Below are 20,161 nucleotides of genomic sequence, written 5' to 3' on the forward strand. Positions count from 1 at the left end.
ACAAAACAGCCATAACCAAAACCACGCCTCGACTGAGAGAGGCAGATCAAAAAGGCAAAAAACAGCGTACTAAAGCAGCCTTTGGGTCTCCTCAACAGAGAGGAAAACAACCCACAAAAAATATATAATATTAAGTATCAGAGTTTTGTGAAAGAGATGTCTGTGATAGAGAGACTGAAACAGGAAAATGAGAGATAAAAAAAACAGGTAAACAGAACCAGCTGAAAAGTTACATATAAGGAGGCACATCTGATGAAATGGACTGTCCTTGACAGTCTTCAACTATCTTCCACCCTCCCAAAACTTGCTGCAAACCTTCCTTAGAAAGCTTGTCCGCGGCATCGTTGCTGTCCCTGTATATATGGCATATGGAGAAAGTGTTAAAAGATGACTTAAGGACCAGCAGCTCATCCAGGATGGGTTTCAAAATTTGATTCTTGCATATACTTTTTCCGCTGACCCAATTAACCACATTGAGGGAGTCTCCGAAGATCTGAATAGTGAAGGTGTTTCTGTGAATAAGCCAACAAAGGAGCAGTCTCAGGGCTGATAATTCGGCAAAATTATTTGATCCTGAGCCCAAACCCACCGAGGCTTTAAGGGAGTGTTGAGCATTTAGGTGAATGACAATTCCTGCACCAGCTATGTTATTCTGTGATGCTCCGTCAAAGAACGCCCACGGGATGCCATCTTTTATTTGAACTGTCTTGCTTATAATTTGTGGACTTTTTGCTTCAGGTTCAGGGATAGAAGAGTAAATGGAGACCGCTTGGATGGCTGTGACAGAAGCCTGGGTTCCCTTATCTTGAAAAATGGCTCTGTTTCTAGCAAGCCAGATACCCCAGCAAATGATGGGCGGAAGATTTCTCATGTTCCCCTCCGGGTACTGCTGCCACCAATTTGACCAAGCCTCGTCCAGATTTCCATTTCCCCACTGTAACTTTTTATTCAGCAGCTTCTCAACCTCCCTCCATATTTTAGCAGTCTCCGAGCAGCGAAGGAACAGATGATTTATAGAATCCTCTTCCTCTTTACAAAGGGAGCACCTCCCAGGGCCATACATGTATCTAGCTTGGAGGATGTCCCATGTGGGGACCTTCCTTTTGAGGAGGCACCATAGAAAGAGTCGGGCCTTTGCAGGGCATTTGAGCTTTAAGGAATATAATTGATATAATAAATATTTATCAAATTAGTTTATGATAAATATAATTAGAATATGATTTTTATTTATTTATTTATTTTTATAAGCTTGGTAGCTCCTTCCATTTTCATTAATATATAAGCAAGTTACATCTACATGTGAATAGTTAGGTGGCCTCAACTTGCCCAAAGGGAAACCAAGTCTGTTGGCTACCTAACAGCATGATAAGCCATATAGTAGCAACAAATAATTAGTCTTTCTACCCAAGCTATATAAGTTTGTATGTCTTTGCCTTGCCCAAATACTATTTTCCTATGAACATAAAATACAACATTCTGGAAATTTAAAGCTATCTGCATATATAATAATAAAAAACTGAAACCATCTAGCAGACTACTCCTCTCCCTCAGCAGTTGCAAATCCTATTGGAGCTAGATCCTTAACATTGGAACCCGATAGCACAGTCTGTGAGAGAAGGCAAGGGAAGTGATCCTCGATTCGACGAAGGCGTCCATCTTGTTTTTGTAGTTGAAACTATAGTTTTTGGAAGTCTTTCTTGTAGTTGGGGAAGTCTTGCACTGTTGTTGCCATATTCACAAAGATCTGCTCCAAGGCCTTTCCCAGGATACTTTTCATGGACCAGTATAGGTACAAAGTCTATTTAAACTGGGTAACGCGACAATGGGTGTGCCTAGGATTCGGCACCATAGGTTGCCAATCCTCCACCTCAATGTCCATCGAGCCAGCCTGTCAGTTCAAATCAGCTTTCCACTCCTCAATTAACTGCCTAATTTCTTCGCTTGTCCCTTCATGGTATGTTGTAGCTGCATCGTTTATGAGGCTGGCGGTCGGTTTGCAGCCTCTTGTTTTCCCACCCATAAGAGCTAGATTTCTCTTCCTTTGTAGTCACCCAGGTTCTATTGCCGCGGCCTCTAGTGGATGCAGCCCACACCATTTCCACGAACTCATAGTGCACAGTGAAAAGGTAGGTATGAAGAATTGCTTGTACAAGTGGTGGCTCGAACCTGGAATATTTTCTCTTCCAGGTGACCCTACATCCCCGCACACCTACCATGAGAGAAGCATGAAACAATAATTTCCATGACAAAATTCAATGAACTTCCTCTGGTCTTTTCTCATCCACCCCATCCTTGCCTTCCAACCCAAATAGAGACTCAACTTCCACAACCCAAAAACAATTATCATAGTAATCAGAAGAAGAATTTAATATACCAACGAGACTTAAACCATAAGTTCAGTTGCCATACCTAGACTGTCACAGACCCTCGTATCTAACCCTGCAAGGACTTCCATAGAGGTAGAGGGCATGAGAATTGACAGGATAGATAGAGAAACACTTATGGTTCTGAGGCCAATAAAAATGCAGGGAGAAAAATTCAACCCATCCCCGAGAAATACATTAAAACTAAGCCTAGGGATAGAGTTGTTGATAACCCATCCCTGAGTCCCGGGATTATCAAACCAAACTAGAAGAATAAGGTCCCAGGGGCCGACCATAGAGGCACAAATCCCATATAACCCCATCTGAGAAACAATAATTTCGAATTGAATAGACATAGAGACCATGCTGGTCAACATGACATACGACATCTAGGATACAAGCATCGATAAATTCTTGAAACCCCACTTGCTCATAATCTCAGGCAAGTTGACCCTATGCAAACCCAATTCCCATAACTAGATAAGCTGATGCATGGAGGAGGAAGAGAAGAAACAGGTCACATACCAGTTTACCCTCACCAGGAGTAGATTAGCCCACCACCTTACCTAGATTCGTGTCCTTCCTCTGCACTTGGCATCACCCTTCCAAACTTCTTTGCCCTGGACAAAAAACCTACCATCAACTCTCGTAGAGCACTTGAGATAATGCTAGACCAAAGAAACAAAGTCGTTGCCACCTCCTGCGGGAGTATTAACCTCTTGCATGCATAGAGCCACCACATGTATCACCTCGAGCGTGTGGAGGGTGGTGGGTTTGAACCCTAAGGCCCTTTGCATTTAACTGCCTTGATGGGAGTGTTGTAAAAATCATACCCGGATTGGGGGTCTAGTCAGATGTTTGGAGACTCTAAGAGTTGTGTCTCTTGTCTTGTTCTAGGATCACTTCCATGGAGTTGAACCTACCATCCATGGATTAAGGTGGCCAAGTCAACTCGAGAGGGTCACTTCGATGTGAAAAACCCCAATTTGCTAGGAAATTTGTTGCTCTATTTCCATCTCGTCTAACATGGTTGGTAATAATATAAACAAAATTTTGAAGAAGATCGCATATCTCTTGCACTAATCTTGCAGTTCTCCAGTTGTGGCTAATTTTGTCCCATTTATCCACTTGGCTCAATTTTTTAACTGTGTTGATTACAAGCTTGAAGTCTCCTCCCACCACAATGTTCCTATACCCTAATTTGATAGCCTTGATAAGACCTTGTCGAACAACTAAAAATTCTACTTTATTGTTACTCGTATAACCATAGTGGTCAGCATATATTAGACAAGATTATGCCCCAGAATCTCAAAAGAGCCCTCCTAGTCCTATTGGACCTAGGTTACCTTTCGAGGCTCTGTTAAAACTCAACTTGATGAATCCCTTTGGGGGTGTAGTGAAGTGCTATATTGAATCCACTCCCCTTGTGATGAGTTTCCAAGAATTCAGGTAAATCATCGAAGGTGAGAGGTTCAGGTATTGGAGGATTCTATCCTCGTGAGGGCAACTTTCCAGTCATCCGGGTGCCATTTCTCTGCAAAGATTGTTTCCCAAATGTCTGGATGATCCCTTCCCAAACAACTTCCTAAGGTAGATGGTTATTCTTAAAAATTATGTGGTTCCCTTCTCTCCATATAGCCTAGAGAATTGCACTCAGGACAAGCCCCAAGCTGTGTTCAGGACTGGGTTGGAGAAGATGCATGTTGGCCAAAGAAGAATGGTTTCTCTAATGCTTTGATGGTCTTTATCTGTTCTTCCAAAAATGTCTTCCACTTGGTGCCATTTTTTATCTACAAAAGGACAAGAATTTAACAGATTTTCTATATCCTCATTATGATGGCTACAGATGATACAATATGAGGGTCCATAGATACCTCGTTTTTGTAGTTGGTCCCAAGTGAGAATTCTACCCCTGCATACTAGCCAAAGAAATTAGGCAACTTTTTGCCACCATCCTCCTTTCCAGATCTTCTTCCAAATAGGATTGTGTTGCCCCTGGTCCCTCCCTGCCTTGAGTCCATATGCCTCCTTAATGGTGAAAGTTCCCTTTATAGTATATCCCCATCGAAGGATGTCTAGTCCATTTAGGAAAAAGAGCTTCCTAGATTCTAACTCTTTGTCGAGTTGTTTCCATTGTTCCAATTCTGGGGGTTGAGGCCAGTCCTGACGCTCCTTCCATTTCCTCCATCCATCAATAGTCAAGTCTTATTTCCAATACTGATCCACCGTACGGAAGTTCCTACCAGTTGTGAACAAAAATAGGTCGCTCAAATCTTATCTCAAATAGTTTTCCTCTCTGTTTCCATGAGTCTTGCTAGAACACAGTTGTTTTCCCATTTCTGATCTCCCAGAAGACATGTTGGTGGATGAGGTCTCTATTCTGGACTGTTGTTTTCCATATTGCTGATCCTTTGGGAGGGTGACAATATCTGAGGATATCTTCAATCCGAGTTGTCATGTCATATTTACGAGTCTGAATTTGCTTCCACAAGTTGGGTCCTCCTCTTATCCAGCGCCACCAAAGTTTTCCTCTCACCTCCATCTTAGGCTTTGATGAAATTTCTTTGTTTGTAAAATAATTATAATTAGATTTAAATTTTATTTTTATTTTTTTAATTATTTCATTTTTTTAAAATAGTAAAATAGGAAATTTTAGCAAATAATTGGCTAAACCATTTCAAAATTTTAATTGTTTTAAAATTTTATTTTTTGATTTTAATATATCATTTTTTTTCCAAACTAATTTTTTAAATATATAAATAAATTAAAAACAATATAGTTAATTTACATAACTTTCAATTACAACATTTTTTAAATAATTAAAAATAAATAAAGTAAATAAATATATCTCCTCTCTTGGAAAAAAATAAAGAATAAAAAAATATTGAATCTTTATAAATGTTGAAATAAATAAATAATAGTGAATGAACCTTGATCCATATTTCGCATTTGTAAATGTTTCCATTCATTACACAGGCAATCTACCAGACAAGTCAATATTGCATTTGAAATGTGATCATCAGGATGATGAAGTGGTTGTGCAGAGGTCTTTCATGGAGTTATTTCTTTGGGTCCCTTCATTTCTTTCCTTTCCTTTCTAACTTTTTATTTTAAAGTGTGAGTTTATGTCAAAGCAAGAACCAGGAAATCTTTCCTTTCTTTCTTTTACTAATGTGAGTTTCGGTCCCTTAGTTTCTTTCCTTTCAGTTATTTTACGAATGATGATCCCTGGTGATTTCAGAGGCGTGAGTTTCGGTCCCTTAGTTTCTTTCCTTTCAGTTATTTTACCAATGATGATCCCTGGTGATTTCAGAGGCGAGACATATAACGTTCCATTAGTTTATCAGTATTCTGAGTGTTTATCAATAGTTGTTAAGAAATAAAAAAACTAGAATATTTTCATATTAGATATAGTACAAGGAATCAACGCGTCAAAACACTGAAAAAACTTAAAAAAAGTTTGTATTTGGAGAGATTTCATTTATACTTGATATTTGATAGATATGAACAAAGAAATATCTAGGAATTATTTAGTGTAATTGCTTATTATTGTTACCCAGATTGATGTTGGAAAGATAGAGGAGACAAAGCATAAAATTCATACACAAATAACATGAGATGCGGCTCTTCTATTGATCACACAAAACTTGATACTTACAATGAAACCAATAAAGGGTATTTAACCTTTTCAACTAGTGACTTGCCTAAAATATCTTGGCAGGCAACCACACACTAAAATTCATCTATCACTTAATTCGACTTGACTCAACACTCAAATACTCAATCACTCAGTTAACTGACTCTTTAAGTTTAGCGAACTCCTCATGCAGGACTAATTAGTTTATTTTAACGCTTCCACTTAATTATGACCGCTAAACTAAAACATGACTCATGACAACTCAAACATGTCTATTGGTCTATGTCTCAGCTAGGCTTACAACACCCAAGTTTCTTCTATGAAACTCAAACACATCTTGTGCTAATGACTTAGTAAATATATCAGCCAATCGATTAATAGATTTACAAGGCTTCAAGTTAACTTCTCCATTTCTCACAAGTTCTCTAATAAAGTGTTATCTAGTATCAATATGATTTCTCTTTGCATGAACCACACTATTCTAGGATAGTGCAATCATTGAGGTGTTGTTACAATATATTGTTGTCGATCCTTATTGTTTTTACTTAAGTCCATCAAATACTCTTCTTAACCACATTTCTTGACATGTTGCTGATGTTGTTGCTACATATTCTTCTTCTGCCGGCGAAAGTGTCACAATGGGTTGCTTCTTAGATGCCCATGAAATCACACCTGAACCAAGATGGAACAAAAAACCAGAAGTGCTCTTCCTATCATCCAAACTGCCTGTAAAATGATTGCCTGTGTATCCAATCAAATCTTTATTTTTTGTGCTTTCATACATTATGCCACAATCTCTACTTCCTACTATGTATCTCATAATTATTTTTCTTGCACTCTAATGTGTGTCTTTTGGAGTCTCCATAAATCTAGAAATAAAACTCACTCCTTGCATAATATCTAGTCTTGTAGCTCTGAGAGACATGAGGCTGCCAACCAATCTTTTGAATAGAGTTGGATTGACATCTGATCCTTCATCATCCTTGCTTAACCTTGTACCTGTTGCAATTGGTGTAGGGACATGTTTGCAATTTTCCATCCTGAATATTTTCAAAAAATATTTGGCATAATTATTTTAACAAATAAAAATTAATTCTAGAAATAAAACTCACTCCTTCAATAATATCTGGTCTTGTAGCTGTGAGAGACATGAGGCTGCCAACCAATCTTTTGAATAGAGTTGGATTGACATCTGATCCTTCATCATCCTTGCTTAACTTTGTACCTGTTGCAACTGGTGTAGGGACATGTTTGCAATTTTCCATCCTGAATCTTTTCAACAAATATTTGGCATATTTATTTTAACAAATAAAAATTATTATTATTTTATTATTATTATTATTATGTATGTATATATATATATATATATATATATATATATATATATATATATATATATATATATATATATATATATATATATATATATATATATATATATATATATATATTCTTTATTTTTTTATTTTATTTTTTTATTTTTATTTTTATTTCTATTTTTATTTTTTTTTTTTTTTTTCAGATTGCTCAACTTCTATGCCAAGAAAATATTTCATGAGACCAAGATCTGTCATCTCAAATTCTTTCATCATGGCTACTTTAAATTCATCTATCTCAAAATCACCTGCAAAAATCATGTCATCAACATATAAGCAAACAATCAAAATCTGTCCATGCTCATTTACCTTTGTGTATAAGGTAGGCTCAATGTTGCTTCTGCAAAATCCATTCTTAATCATGTAGTTGTTGATTATGCTATACCAAGCTTTAGGCACTTGCTTCAGTCCATAGAGCACTTTCTTCAACCTATAAACTTTCTCTTCGTTACTTTCAACTTCATATCCTGGAGGCTACTACACATAAATTTCTTCTTCTAGAATTCCATTCAAGAAGGCTAATTTCACATCCCTCTGATATACTTTCCATTTTTTCTAAGTTGTTGTGGCTAGAACCACTCTTACAGTAACCAATCTCGCTACTAGAGCAAACGTTTCTCCAAATTCTATTCCTTGTTGCTGCGAGAATCCTTTTGCTACAAGTCTTGCTTTAAATCTATCAATTTCATCTTTTTCATTCAACTTTGTCTTGTACACCCACTTTATACCAATGAGATTTTGTTCCTTTGGTAAATCAACCAAATCCCATGTATCATTCTTTTCAATAGATTCAATTACTTCATCCATGGCTTGCACCCAATTTTTATCTATGATTGCTTCTTCAAACGAAGAAGGTTGGAATGACAACAATGCAAAATTTGAACTAACATCCAAATCATCATAAATATCTTTCAAAATTCTCATCTTTCTCTTACCATTGCTTAATTCATCACCTGATTGATTGGTGGGAGAATCTTGATTTGTTGATCTACTTGAAGATCCATGCTGCTCTGAAAATCTTGGAGTCCTTGTTGGTGTGTCTTTGTTTGGTGTCTTTACCTGTGATTCTTGCTGCTCCTTTTTTGCTACATCATCTTCTTCCATTAGTGGCACTTGTGCATCAATTTTTTTGTCTATAGTTCCATTCCATGACTCTTGTTCTTTGAACACAACATCTCTGTTAATTATGGTCTTCTTTGTGATAGGGATATACAATTTGTAAGCTTTTGATTTCTCACTATAACCATTAAATATGCATTTTTCACTTTTATTGTCCAATTTGCCTCTTTTCTCTTTAGGCACATGTGCATAAGCTACACATCCAAACACTCTGAGATGGGATACGTTGCAAGACATACTTGATCATGCTTGTTCTGGTACTCTGTTCATCACACTCTTTGTAGGAAATCTATTGATCACATAAATAGCACATGCAACTTCTTCTACCCAATACTCATTAGACAAGTTTCTTCCTTTCAACATGCTTCTTACCATGTTCATAATTGTCCCATTCTTTTTCTCTGCTACACCATTCTGTTGCGGTGTGTACCTGGTTGTAAACTATCTTCTGATTCCATGTTGTTTGCAGTAATCATGGAATGCCTTTGAATCATATTCTCCACCACAATCTGACCTTAATACCTTGATCTGTCAATCACTTTGGTTCTCTGCTAAGGCTTTGAATTCCTTGAACTTTGCAAAAGTTTCAGACTTCTTCTTCAAGAAGTAAACCCCAATCTTTCTGTTGTAGTCATCAATGAAAGTGAGGGAGTAACAACTTCAACCAATCGGATGTTTCCTCATAGGTCCACACAAGTTTGTATGTACTAGCTCAAGGGGTTTCTTTGCTCTGTATGCAACGTGACTCTTTACTAAGCCCTAATGTGTTATAATGCCTTGTATATAACCTACAAGGTGCGTTATAGCACATATACCATGAGAAAAATTATATTTCTCCTCTCACAAAGATTGTTGCTAATCTGTTCTCCCTCGCTCTGATACCAATTTGTTGGAAAGGTGGAGGAGACAAATCATAACATTCATACACAAATCACATGAGTTGTGGCTCTTCTATTGATCACACAAAACTTGATACTTGCAATGAACTCGGTGAAGGGTCTTTAACCTTTTCCAACTGGCGACTTACCTAGAATATCTTGACATGCAACCACACACTAAAAGTCATTTATGACTTAACTTGACTTGACTCAACACTCAAATACTCAATCACTCCATCACTTAGTTAAATGACTCTCTAAGTTTAGCCTACTCTTCATGCATGAGTAATTAGCTAATTTTAACAATTGAATGACAATTTCTTCCATACCGAGTTGTATTGTATTGAGAATTATTTATTATTATTGTCACCAATATGGAATGACAATTTCTTCTCTATCGAGTTGTATCGAGCAACTCTTTGCAAATCACTCGCTATTTTCAGGAATATCTGGTCGAAAACGTACTTACCAAATTTGGCCGAATTAGCCCCAAAAATATGAATCAATACAACAATTTCAATTGAGAATACTAACTTGAGCAAGTATTTTGTCTTTAAAAAATCGTAAAAAGGTTTCTTTGCCTTTTTACAAAAACATATGTTTTGGGGGGGAGATAGTGATTACCATGCTCTTGTTTAATGTGAAATAGTGAGCATGGTGTAGGATTTTCTTAACCAGCTCCATTTTCAATGAACCATAATAAACAAAATTTTGGAATATAACCATTACAATGTGTCTCTAAATTACAGTGAAACATGGTGTAAGATTTGACTAGCCAGTTTCATTTTGAATGGTTAATTTATTGATTCCAATCCTATTATTGTTAAATACATTTAAATCTAAAAACTAAATGGTTTTAATACTAGTAGGCTTATATGGATCGGTTTAATGTTTGTATTTGAAACTTATTTTTGATATTTATAAATCTTATTATTTACATTAAATTCTAATTTTAAAATTTTATTATTAACATTATTAATTTTCTTTTTGTATTTTTCCATTCTATAATATTGATAAATTTCATAAATTTTGTTTCTCATTATTTTTGAACTATTTTAAATTAGGAAATTGTTAACTATGGTTAAAATTTGCGGCAATATAACTTTCCACAGTTGACGGTATGCTTGTCGTCGTTAGAAACTAATAAAATACTTTCTATGCATATTCAAGAACGCGTAATGTAACTAAGAGCAAAAATAATGGAGGACACGGGAAGGATCCTGCTCTTCATAGCGTTAATTGTCGCAACAACGAGAAATGTTAATGCAATTTATCCCAAAGAAGCAGCTGGACAACTTAAAAACAAATTTTTAAGCAAAAAACAATTTTAAGCCATACTCCAAGCCCACTTAATTTTAAATATAATATTAAAATAAAATTATATAAAATTAATAATATTATATTTAAAATAAAATTATAAAATCTAATTAAATTTAAATAGAAAATTAAAAAACTAAAAAAATATTAAATTAAATTATAATTGATAATTAATATCATATTATAATTTTCATAATATAATTATAAATTTTATATTGAATTAAACTACAGCGATGCTTAATATATGGAAACAATGTTTCATATCCATGAACAGATCATGATAGTATAAACCTTTGATTTAGATAATTTAATTATTTATAAAAAATAAAACTAACAATAAATGTGAAATAACTTTCAAATTTGTCTATAATTTTAATGAAATGATTATTATTAGATTTAATATGTAACAATAAATGTAAAATAACATTTAAATTTGTCTATAATTTTAATGAAATGATTATTATCAGATTTAATATGTTATATCTTGATAGTTATGGTTAGATATCAATTACAATCATAACCATCCATTTTGGGAGACTTTACAGAAGTTGCCTTTTGTTTTTCTCTCTCAATCATCTCTATCTTGGAATCCAACCACTTGACTGTCATCTTTCATTGTTAAAATCTCTAGAATACTGATCAAATTTCAATGGTTTCCCAAAATTCTTAGTTTCTATCTACACAAGACAAACCCACTTGCCAATTGGAGCAAAGTTTGATATATTTATCCGGATAGACGTCTTTCTTATTGGAATTGGGCACTTTAATCCTTTTTTAATTAATTTTTTGGGCACTTTAATCTTTTTCTTAATTAATTTTTTTGATGGGATGGTGTAAACTTAAAGATGTCAGTATATTCTCGTCGTCGTCACTCCATCAATGGATGGAATTCACACCACTAACTTTCTTGCATATCTAAATCATATGTTTAAACCTCATTTAAATTATTTTTTTACAAATCACTATTAAAAATTTACCATACAAGTTAGTTTTAGAGAAATAGAATTAAAAACAAAAATGTTAAAACTTTTATATTATTGAAACATGGTTGCACATTGTTGTGTGTTAGTTTTTTAAAGTGTGTGTTTCAAAAGGCTTCATAGTCCAAATATTTGTCTATTCAATTCATTGGTCTTCATTAATTGCAGTTTATTCAAACTGCCAAAACTTTAACATGGTTTTATAACAAAAATTAATGGTTTTAAGTTATAATAGTATTTTTAGATTTCAGATTTTAAATATTAATATAATTTATATAATATTAGGTTCTAGTATTGTTAATATAATATATAATATAATATTCTCAATATTATATTAGATATTAGTATTAAATTTAATATAACTAATTGGTTTTAACAATAAATTTTAATGATGTTTTTCTTAATCATTATGTTTTTCCTCTTCAACATCTCTCTTCGCCCATCACTTTTTTTTTGGACTAAATTTCAATTAAATTTGTTTGATTTGAAATAAAAGTGAATTTGAAATGTGTTTCATTTAAATTCAATCAAAATGTGCACGCACACACACACATATATAATTTAATAAAAACTTTGTAGACCATGAGATGCTCTCCTGCTTAACTATGAAATGCTCTCTTCGACAAATTCAGATAATGTAAAGCCCTCATGCCCCTTCATGTAAGCCTTGAATTTATTAATTTGATTGAATCCCTCTTTACTAAGTGCAAAATAAATTTGTTATACGAGGATATCGCTCAAATGAATATTTTGTATCCCCATATTTCTTTTCACTTCAACATGCCTCAATCATACATATTTTAGTTTATATTAATATAATATTATAATATTAGGTTTATGATGGCCCAGCCCTCCAACGTTGCGTAGTGTTGTTTCAATCGTGTGGAAATTAATGTGAACTTAGTTGGTAACCGTGCTAAGGTTACAGGCCCCTCTTGTCCCTTCGGTGATTAACCTGTGGTTATATTAACTGTCATGTTATGGTGCAATGATATTAAACCCTCCATGGATTTGGACTCACTTGCAATCTGCTTGTATTGATTACTGTCCCTCCTCACCGGTCATGGGACGCCACTTGTCGGTCTCCTCGGTCTGGCCGCTCCCGCCTTTTGACAAACCCTACCCTCGTTTACTGTCATTTTCATTTGTTCATTGTGCTCGACTATTAGCTCTGCTCTGTCGAGGTATGTTGGTGCCTCCAGGCTTCCTCTGTTCTGTGCGTTGAGCTTCTTTGGTGCCTCCGGGCTTCCTCTGTTCTGTGCGTTGAGCTCCTATGAGGGCGACAACACCGTCAGTTCTCTGCCCTGTGCTATGGTATGGTTGCTGTTACTCTGGACAATTTCTGTCGCATGGGTTCGTTTCTTGGCTCTGTTAACTTGTTGGTTTTTAACTATGACAGGGTGACCTCCAGTTCCGCACTTCTGGCTCGATTCGTTCGACCTTGCCTCCGAGGTATGCACTTGTTCTATGCCATACTCTACCTTCGCGCCTATTTCAGACTCTTACGGACTCGTTCCTTGTCATCAGGCTCTGGATGTCGGTTTCGGTTTTGCAATGCTGCTTTATCAACCACAGGTAAGTGCCAATGTACTTATGGATTTGTTTCGTTTGCTGGGTTAGCTCATTCTATCATTCCGGTTCTGCACTAACCCTCATCCTCCTCTGTTTTCAATTTGTTTAAGGTGGCTGGCCGCCAAGGGTTTTCTCTCTCTACAATATCCGGGGAGCAGATCAAAACCCGCCCAGACTCACACACAATGGGTAGGGTCTTTCTGACCACGATTCGATTGTTAGTTTGTGATGGGTTCTGATATTCCTGGTTCTCATTCCTTTATAGTTGCAGTCACCTGAGTTGTAGTTGGGTTGTGCTCCACTCTGTCCTTTACGGCTCGAATAGCCCTGCTCTGTTGTATTTAGCTTAAGAGGTTTCGTTTAAAACAAATTTGTTTTTGGTGAGCGCTGTCTGCTCAGAAAATCTTTATGTGCGCTCTTGCTTGTAATGGACGGTGGTTAACTGGTTAATTGAATTAAACTGTTTCACATTTGCTTTCAGTACTTGTATTATTTTTGTAAATGGTTTGAAGGCATCGTATTCGTTACCTGGTCGTTCGTCAGTGACTGTTGAATGGTTCTCCCTCCTTTGCTGGAAATGGTTTCCTGTAGCAACGCTTTTCCCTTTTCGACTTGTGTAAACCCTATTACAGCTTGCTATCTTATTGTTTCAAATGCATTTTATTCACAGTAGAAGGAAGTATGAAATAGACATAGGACTCAACGTATGAAATAATTAGCAATGGATTCTTAGTTGGCAAAGTAAATGATTTGTTTTCTTTATTACAGAAGACTGTTTTCCTATCTGTTTCTTCGTACTGGGGATTCTCCCCCTCCAACTATTTTTCTCTTTGTTTTAATACTTGGAAAGTATAACTGCTTCTTGTTTTCGGTAGAACTGTCAACCAGAATCTGTCCAACTGTTAGCCAGTTCTTTTCCTTTTTTTTTTTAACAAAAATGATAACTAACTGCTAATTATTTCCTAAACTAAAAAAATTCACAACTGTAATCCTACGGTCTTTAACGACCTTCTGGAAAATGAAACAAATAACAAAAAGAAACAAAAAATGACAAGTTTAATAACCTGTCTAGAAATACATGTAGTCTTCGGCTTGTTCTTGTTTTATTTTCGAGACAGTCAACCACTTTCTGTCTCCTCGGAGCTGGATGCTCCTGCATCAGGCTTCCGGGGTGGCAAAAAGTCATGGCTCCGTTCCATGAGTTCGTCGACAGAATAGCCTGCTTTCTGTATCTGCGTTGCGTCGAGCCACGAACTGTCCTCTATCGGACGATCCTTCCACTTGACCAAGTACCGCAGATATTCTTTCCTGCGTGTGCGCCTGGCTACCTGTGTGTCAAGGATCCTCTCGATCTCAAGGGGTTGTGCCATTGGCATCTGTCTCATCCATGAACTTTCCTCACAACTGGTGTTCTGTTGTGCCTTTTCTGCTGCACTGTCTTCCGAATCAACGACATAGGGGAACAGATCTGCCACGTTAAAGATGGGAGAAATACTGATCCCTGGTGGCAACTATAGCTCATAGGCATTTGCAGAAAACTTGCGAATGATTTTGCAGGGACCGATCTTTTTATACTTTAACTTGTTGTATTCCCGTTTTGGAAATCGTTCCTTACGTAAATACGCAAGGACTTCATCTCCAACATTGAACTGAACTTCCTGATGCTTTGAATCAGCTCGCTGCTTATACTTTTCACTACTGTCCTGCAATTTCAGCTTTACCTGCTCATGTAAGTTGCTCATTGGTTGGGCGAAATCTTCCCCATCAGCACTTCGTTTTTCGAGCTTTCCCAAATCTCGTAATTCATGCACTCCGCGTGGATGCATGCCGTATAAAATTTGGAAGGGACTATAACCGGTGCTGCGATTAGGTGAATCGTTATATGCGAATTCCGCCTGAGCAAGTACACGGTCCCACATCCGTGAATTTTCGCCTATCAAGCTCCGTAGCAAATTCCCCAGACTCCTGTTTACCACTTCAGTTTTTCCATCGGTCTGCGGGTGGTAAGCGGAGCTGAACTATAACTGGGTGTTCAAATTTTTCCACAGGGTTCGCCAAAAATGTCCGGTGAACTTTACGTCCCTGTCGGAGATGATGGACCTTGGGAGACCATGCAGTCGAACGATCTCGGTAAAAAACAAATGTGCTACATAAGTAGCATCACTGGTTTTCTTGCAAGGTATAAAGTGCGCCATCTTTGAAAATCGATCTACCACTACCATTACTGAATCGAAACCCCGTTGTGTCTTAGGCAAGCCCAGAACAAAATCCAAGCTGACGGAGTCCCACGGTCTACTCGGAATGGGTAATGGTAAATAAAGACCTGTATTCTGACTGTGACCCTTTGCTAGTTGACAGATCTTGCACCTACTTACGTACGTCTATACATCCTGTTGCAACTTTGGCCAAAAATAGAAATGCCCTACCTGTGAAAATGTCTTGTCCATACCAAAATGTCCAGCCAGACCCCCACTGTGTTTTTCCTGAATAATGTTCTCTCGCATAGAGCAGTTGGGAATACATAACTGTCCTCCCTTAAACAACAACCCTTCCTGTAAATTGTAGTCCAACCACAGACTACTATTTCTCAACAGAGGGTTTTGGCAGGCCTCATAGGCCTCCTTAAAATCTGCATCTGTTTGATACAGTTCCCTCAGGTGCTCAAAGCCTAAAACTTGCATTGTACTTTCCTATAAGAGTAGGGTCCTCCTACTCAGCGCATCTGCCACCTTGTTCGCTTGCCCACTAATATGTTTCAGTACAAACGTGAAATTCTGAAGATACTCAACCCATGCTGCATTCTTATGGTTCAATTTATGTTGTTGCATGATGTACTGTAATGCAGAATTATCCGTAAATAAAACAAACTCATTACCCAACAGGTAATGTCTCCAATGCTTTAACGCTTGTATAATTGCGTAGAACTCCTTGTCATAGGTTGAGTACTTCTGTCTACTCTCGTTCACCTTTTCACTGAAATACGCGACTGGTCTATCCTCCTGACTAAGCACTACCCCAATGGCTGTACCACTAGCATCAAAACGAACTTGAAAGAGTTTGTTGAAGTCAGGTAGCCTCAATATCGGCCTTTCGGTAATCTTCCTTTTCAAAATCTGAAAACTATTTTCCACTGCTTCGGTCGAGTGAAAAGGCTGATTTGGCTTCTTGATCGTATCCAGCATAAGTGCGCAGATCTCACTGAAATTCCTGATGAATTTCCTATAAAAACTTGCTAGTCCGTGAAAACTTCGGACTTCGAATAAACTTCTTGGAGAAGGCCAGCTAACTATAGCTGCCACCTTTTCTGGGTCCATCTTCAGTTCATTTTCCGCAATTACAAAACCCAGGTACACTAACTCCCGCTGAAAAAAAAGTACACTTTTTCAGATTGATCAGCAACTTGTTTTGCTGCAGCTTCCTCAACACACTTCGAAGATGCCTGAAATGTTCTTCCTTAGTTTTACTAAAAATCAAAATGTCATCCAAGTAAACTATTACGAACTTTCCAATGAATTCCTTTAGCACCTCATTCATCAGGCACATGAAAGTACTGGGAGCGTTGCTCAACCCAAATGGCATCACCAGCCACTCATACAACCCTTCATTTGTCTTGAAAGCTGTCTTCCACTCATCTCCTTCCCGAATTCAGATCTGGTGATATCCACTCTTCAAATCAATCTTCGAGAAATAAGCCACCCCACTCAAACAGTCCATCATATCGTCCATTCTCGGCAATGGAAATATGTACCTAACAATAATTTTGTTAATGGCTCTAGAATCTGTGCACATTCGCCACTCTCCTCCTTTCTTTGGAGCCAAAACGGTCGGTATTGCACAAGGGGCTCATGCTTTCTCTAATCAATCCTTTGTCTGACAACTCCTGGACCTGCTTCCTAATTTCTTCATGCTCCTTAGGGCTCATACGATAGGCTGCTTTATTTGGCAGACTGGGCCCTGGTATAAAGTCAATACAGTGACTAATACCTCTCCTGGGGGGTAGTTCATCTGGAAGGTCATCCACCACGATGTCTCCAAATTCCTGCAACATATTTTGGATTTCCTCGGGCAGGTCTGAAATTTGTGTATGCAGTATCACTGCCTTTGGCCTTCTTATGACAGCAAAATTTACATCACTGTCCTCAATCTATTTTATAAATTCTTTTCCGCCAATCAATAATGCTTTTACCCCACTGGTTTCAGCTGCACTCTTCTCTTTGATGGGTACAAGCGTGTGCTTGATCCCATCTTTGACAAACTTATAACAGTTTGTTTTCCCGTCATGAACTGTGCTTCTGTCAAACTGCCAGGGTCGTCCTAGCAGTATATGACAGACATCCATTGGCATAACATCGCAGATAATTTTATCCTTATACCTGCCTATCTGAAACTCCACTTCACAATGTTCATCAACTAACAGTTGATGTCCTTTCTGCAGCCATGACACTTTGTAGGGAGTGGGGTGCTTCAGCTTTTTCAATCCCAGTTTCTCCACCATCTCTACAACCACTAAATTTTCGGTACTTCCACTGTCGATGATCAGCTTGCAGCACTTACCCTATGACTTGCAAACTGTTCGGAACAAAGCCTTTCGCTGGTCAGGTTCTGCAATTTCTTTTGCTGGTTTCAACAACACCTTATTCAACACCAAAGATTCACCCGTCTTTAGTGCATTCTCCACTTCTTGAGGTGTTGCCTCAGCATCCTCTGGCTGGGCAACATAAGATCCTCTTCCACCTACCAGTTCACCTTCAGGACAGTCATACGAATTGTGTCCCCACTTGTGGCAACGATAGCACTGGACAGTTCCCCTGTCCCAACCATTTCCTCGCCCTCGCTGGGCCAGTCGTCCTCCTCTAGTGCTATTGTCCTTCTCTGTTGTTCCTGCAGATTTAGAACTACTGCCTTCTTCAATTGAACCTGCACCTCTGCCTCTGCCAAAAACCTTGCCTTTCCCCCTGCCAGTTCCGCCTCCTCTCCTGGCATTTTGTTTCCTGTTAATTTTCTCCTCTGCCTTTAGTGCAAACTGGTATGCTTCATCCAAAGTTCTGGGTGAGAGGATATCGATTTCATCTAGTATTTCCCCCCTCAACCCATTCACGAATCTGGCTATCTTTTCTGGGGTATCTTCCACATACCCTGCCCGCAGATTCAGCTTATAGAACTCTTCTGTATATTCCTTAACAGTCATCCCTCTTTTCTTCAAGTTCTGTGCCTTCCTATACAACATGATCTGATAGTCTTTCGGCATAAACTTCTCCTTCAGTTTTGCTTCCATCCTGGTCCACTTCTTTATAGGCTGTTTGTGTAGCCTTTTCCTTTCCGCCTGAACGCTGTCCCACCACAAGGACGCATGTCCTTTCAGCTTTGTGGCAGCGAACTTCACCTTCTTGTCCTCGTTGGTTTCCTCAAACTCAAAATATTTATTTACTTCACTCAACCAATCCAGTAACACATCTGCAGACAAACTTCCGTCATAAGTGGGTAGCTCGTGCTTTGGCTTATGACTGGACAGCAAAACTGACTTTAATAATCGGAATTCCGGTGTCACCCCTTCAAACTCGTCTTCTGGTTCTGCCACATCTTCATCACTATCATCTGTTGGGTCTCTCCTTCCCCCAACTTCTACTACTGCCAATCTTTCACGCAAAACGCGAATCTCCTCACGGAGTCCCTCTTCTGCTATTCTCCGGACTGCTCTTCCTCTTCTGCCAACCTCCATTTGTTCCTATTCGGCAAACCTGCTCTGATACCACTTTTGATGGCCCAGCCCTCCAACGTTGCGTAGCGTTGTTTCAATCGTGTGGAAATTAATGTGAACGTATTTGGTAACCGTGCTAAGGTTACAGGCCCCTCTTGTCCCTTCGGTGGTTAACCTATGGTTATATTAACTGTCATGTTATGGTGCAATGATATTAAACCCTCCGTGGATTTGGACTCACTTGCAATCTGCTTGTATTGATTACTGTCCCTCCTCACCGGTCATGGGACGCCACCTGTCGGTCTCCTCGGTCTAGCCGCTCCCGCCTTTTGACAAACCCTACCCTCGTTTACTGTCATTTTCATTTGTTCATTGTGCTCGACTCTTAGCTCTGCTCTGCCGAGGTATGTTGGTGCCTCCGGGCTTTCTCTGTTCTGTGCGTTGAGCTTCTTTGGTGCGTTCGAGCTTCCTCTGTTCTGTGCGTTGAGCTTCTATGAGAGCGACAACACCATCAGTTCTCTGCCCTGTGCTATGGTATGGTTGCTGTTACTCTGGACAATTTTTGTCGCATGGGTTCGTTTCTTGGCTCTGTTAACTTGTTGGTTTTTAACTGTGAAAGGGTGACCTCCAGTTCCGCGCTTCTGGCTCGATTCGTTCGACCTTGCCTCCGAGGTATGCACTTGTTCTATGCCATACTCTGCCTTCGCGCCTGTTTCAGACTCTTACAGACTCGTTCCTTGTCATCAGGCTCTGGATGTCGGTTTCGGTTTTGCAATGCCGCTTTATCAACCACAGCTAAGCGCCAATGTACTTATGGCTTTGTTTCGTTTGCTGGGTTAGCTCATTCTATCATTCCGGTTCTGCACTAACCCTCGTCCTCCTCTGTTTTCAAGTTGTTTAAGGTGGCTGGCCGCCAAGGGTTTTCTCTCTCTACAATCTCCGGGGAGTAGATCAAAACCCGCCCAGACTCACACACAACGGGTAGGGTCTTTCCGACCACGATTCGATTGTTAGTTTGTGATGGGTTCTGATATTCCTGGTTCTCATTCCTTTATAGTTGCAGTCACCTGAGTTGTAGTTGGGTTGTGCTCCACTCTGTCCTTTATGGCTCGAATAGCCCTGCTCTATTGTATTTAGCTTAAGAGGTTTCGTTTAAAAGAAATTTGTTTTTGGTGAGCGCTGTCTGCTCAGAAAATCTTTATGTGTGCTCTTGCTTGTAAT

At 38.3% G+C, this 20,161-nt stretch overlaps 1 protein-coding gene across 1 annotated transcript; it reads right to left on the reverse strand.

Annotated features, from left to right (window-relative positions):
- Positions 1–229: 229 nt before the first annotated feature.
- LOC149195894 (uncharacterized) lies at positions 230–1,063 on the reverse strand. The gene has a single exon (XM_089408054.1). The coding sequence runs from the start codon at positions 1,061–1,063 to the stop codon at positions 230–232; it is 834 nt and encodes a 277-aa protein (XP_089264180.1).
- Between the last annotated feature and the right edge of the window lie 19,098 nt (positions 1,064–20,161).

The sequence above is a fragment of the Pinus tabuliformis genome, chromosome 2_2 (genome assembly GCF_031772625.1).
Source record: "Pinus tabuliformis cultivar Carrire ecotype Pingquan chromosome 2_2, CPIR1, whole genome shotgun sequence".
Classification (NCBI taxonomy): Eukaryota; Viridiplantae; Streptophyta; class Pinopsida; order Pinales; family Pinaceae; genus Pinus; species Pinus tabuliformis.

Bases quoted from the DNA above. Each gene is read 5' to 3' on its own strand.
- LOC149195894 (XM_089408054.1), bottom strand. From the start codon at position 1,063: ATGTATGGCCCTGGGAGGTGCTCCCTTTGTAAAGAGGAAGAGGATTCT.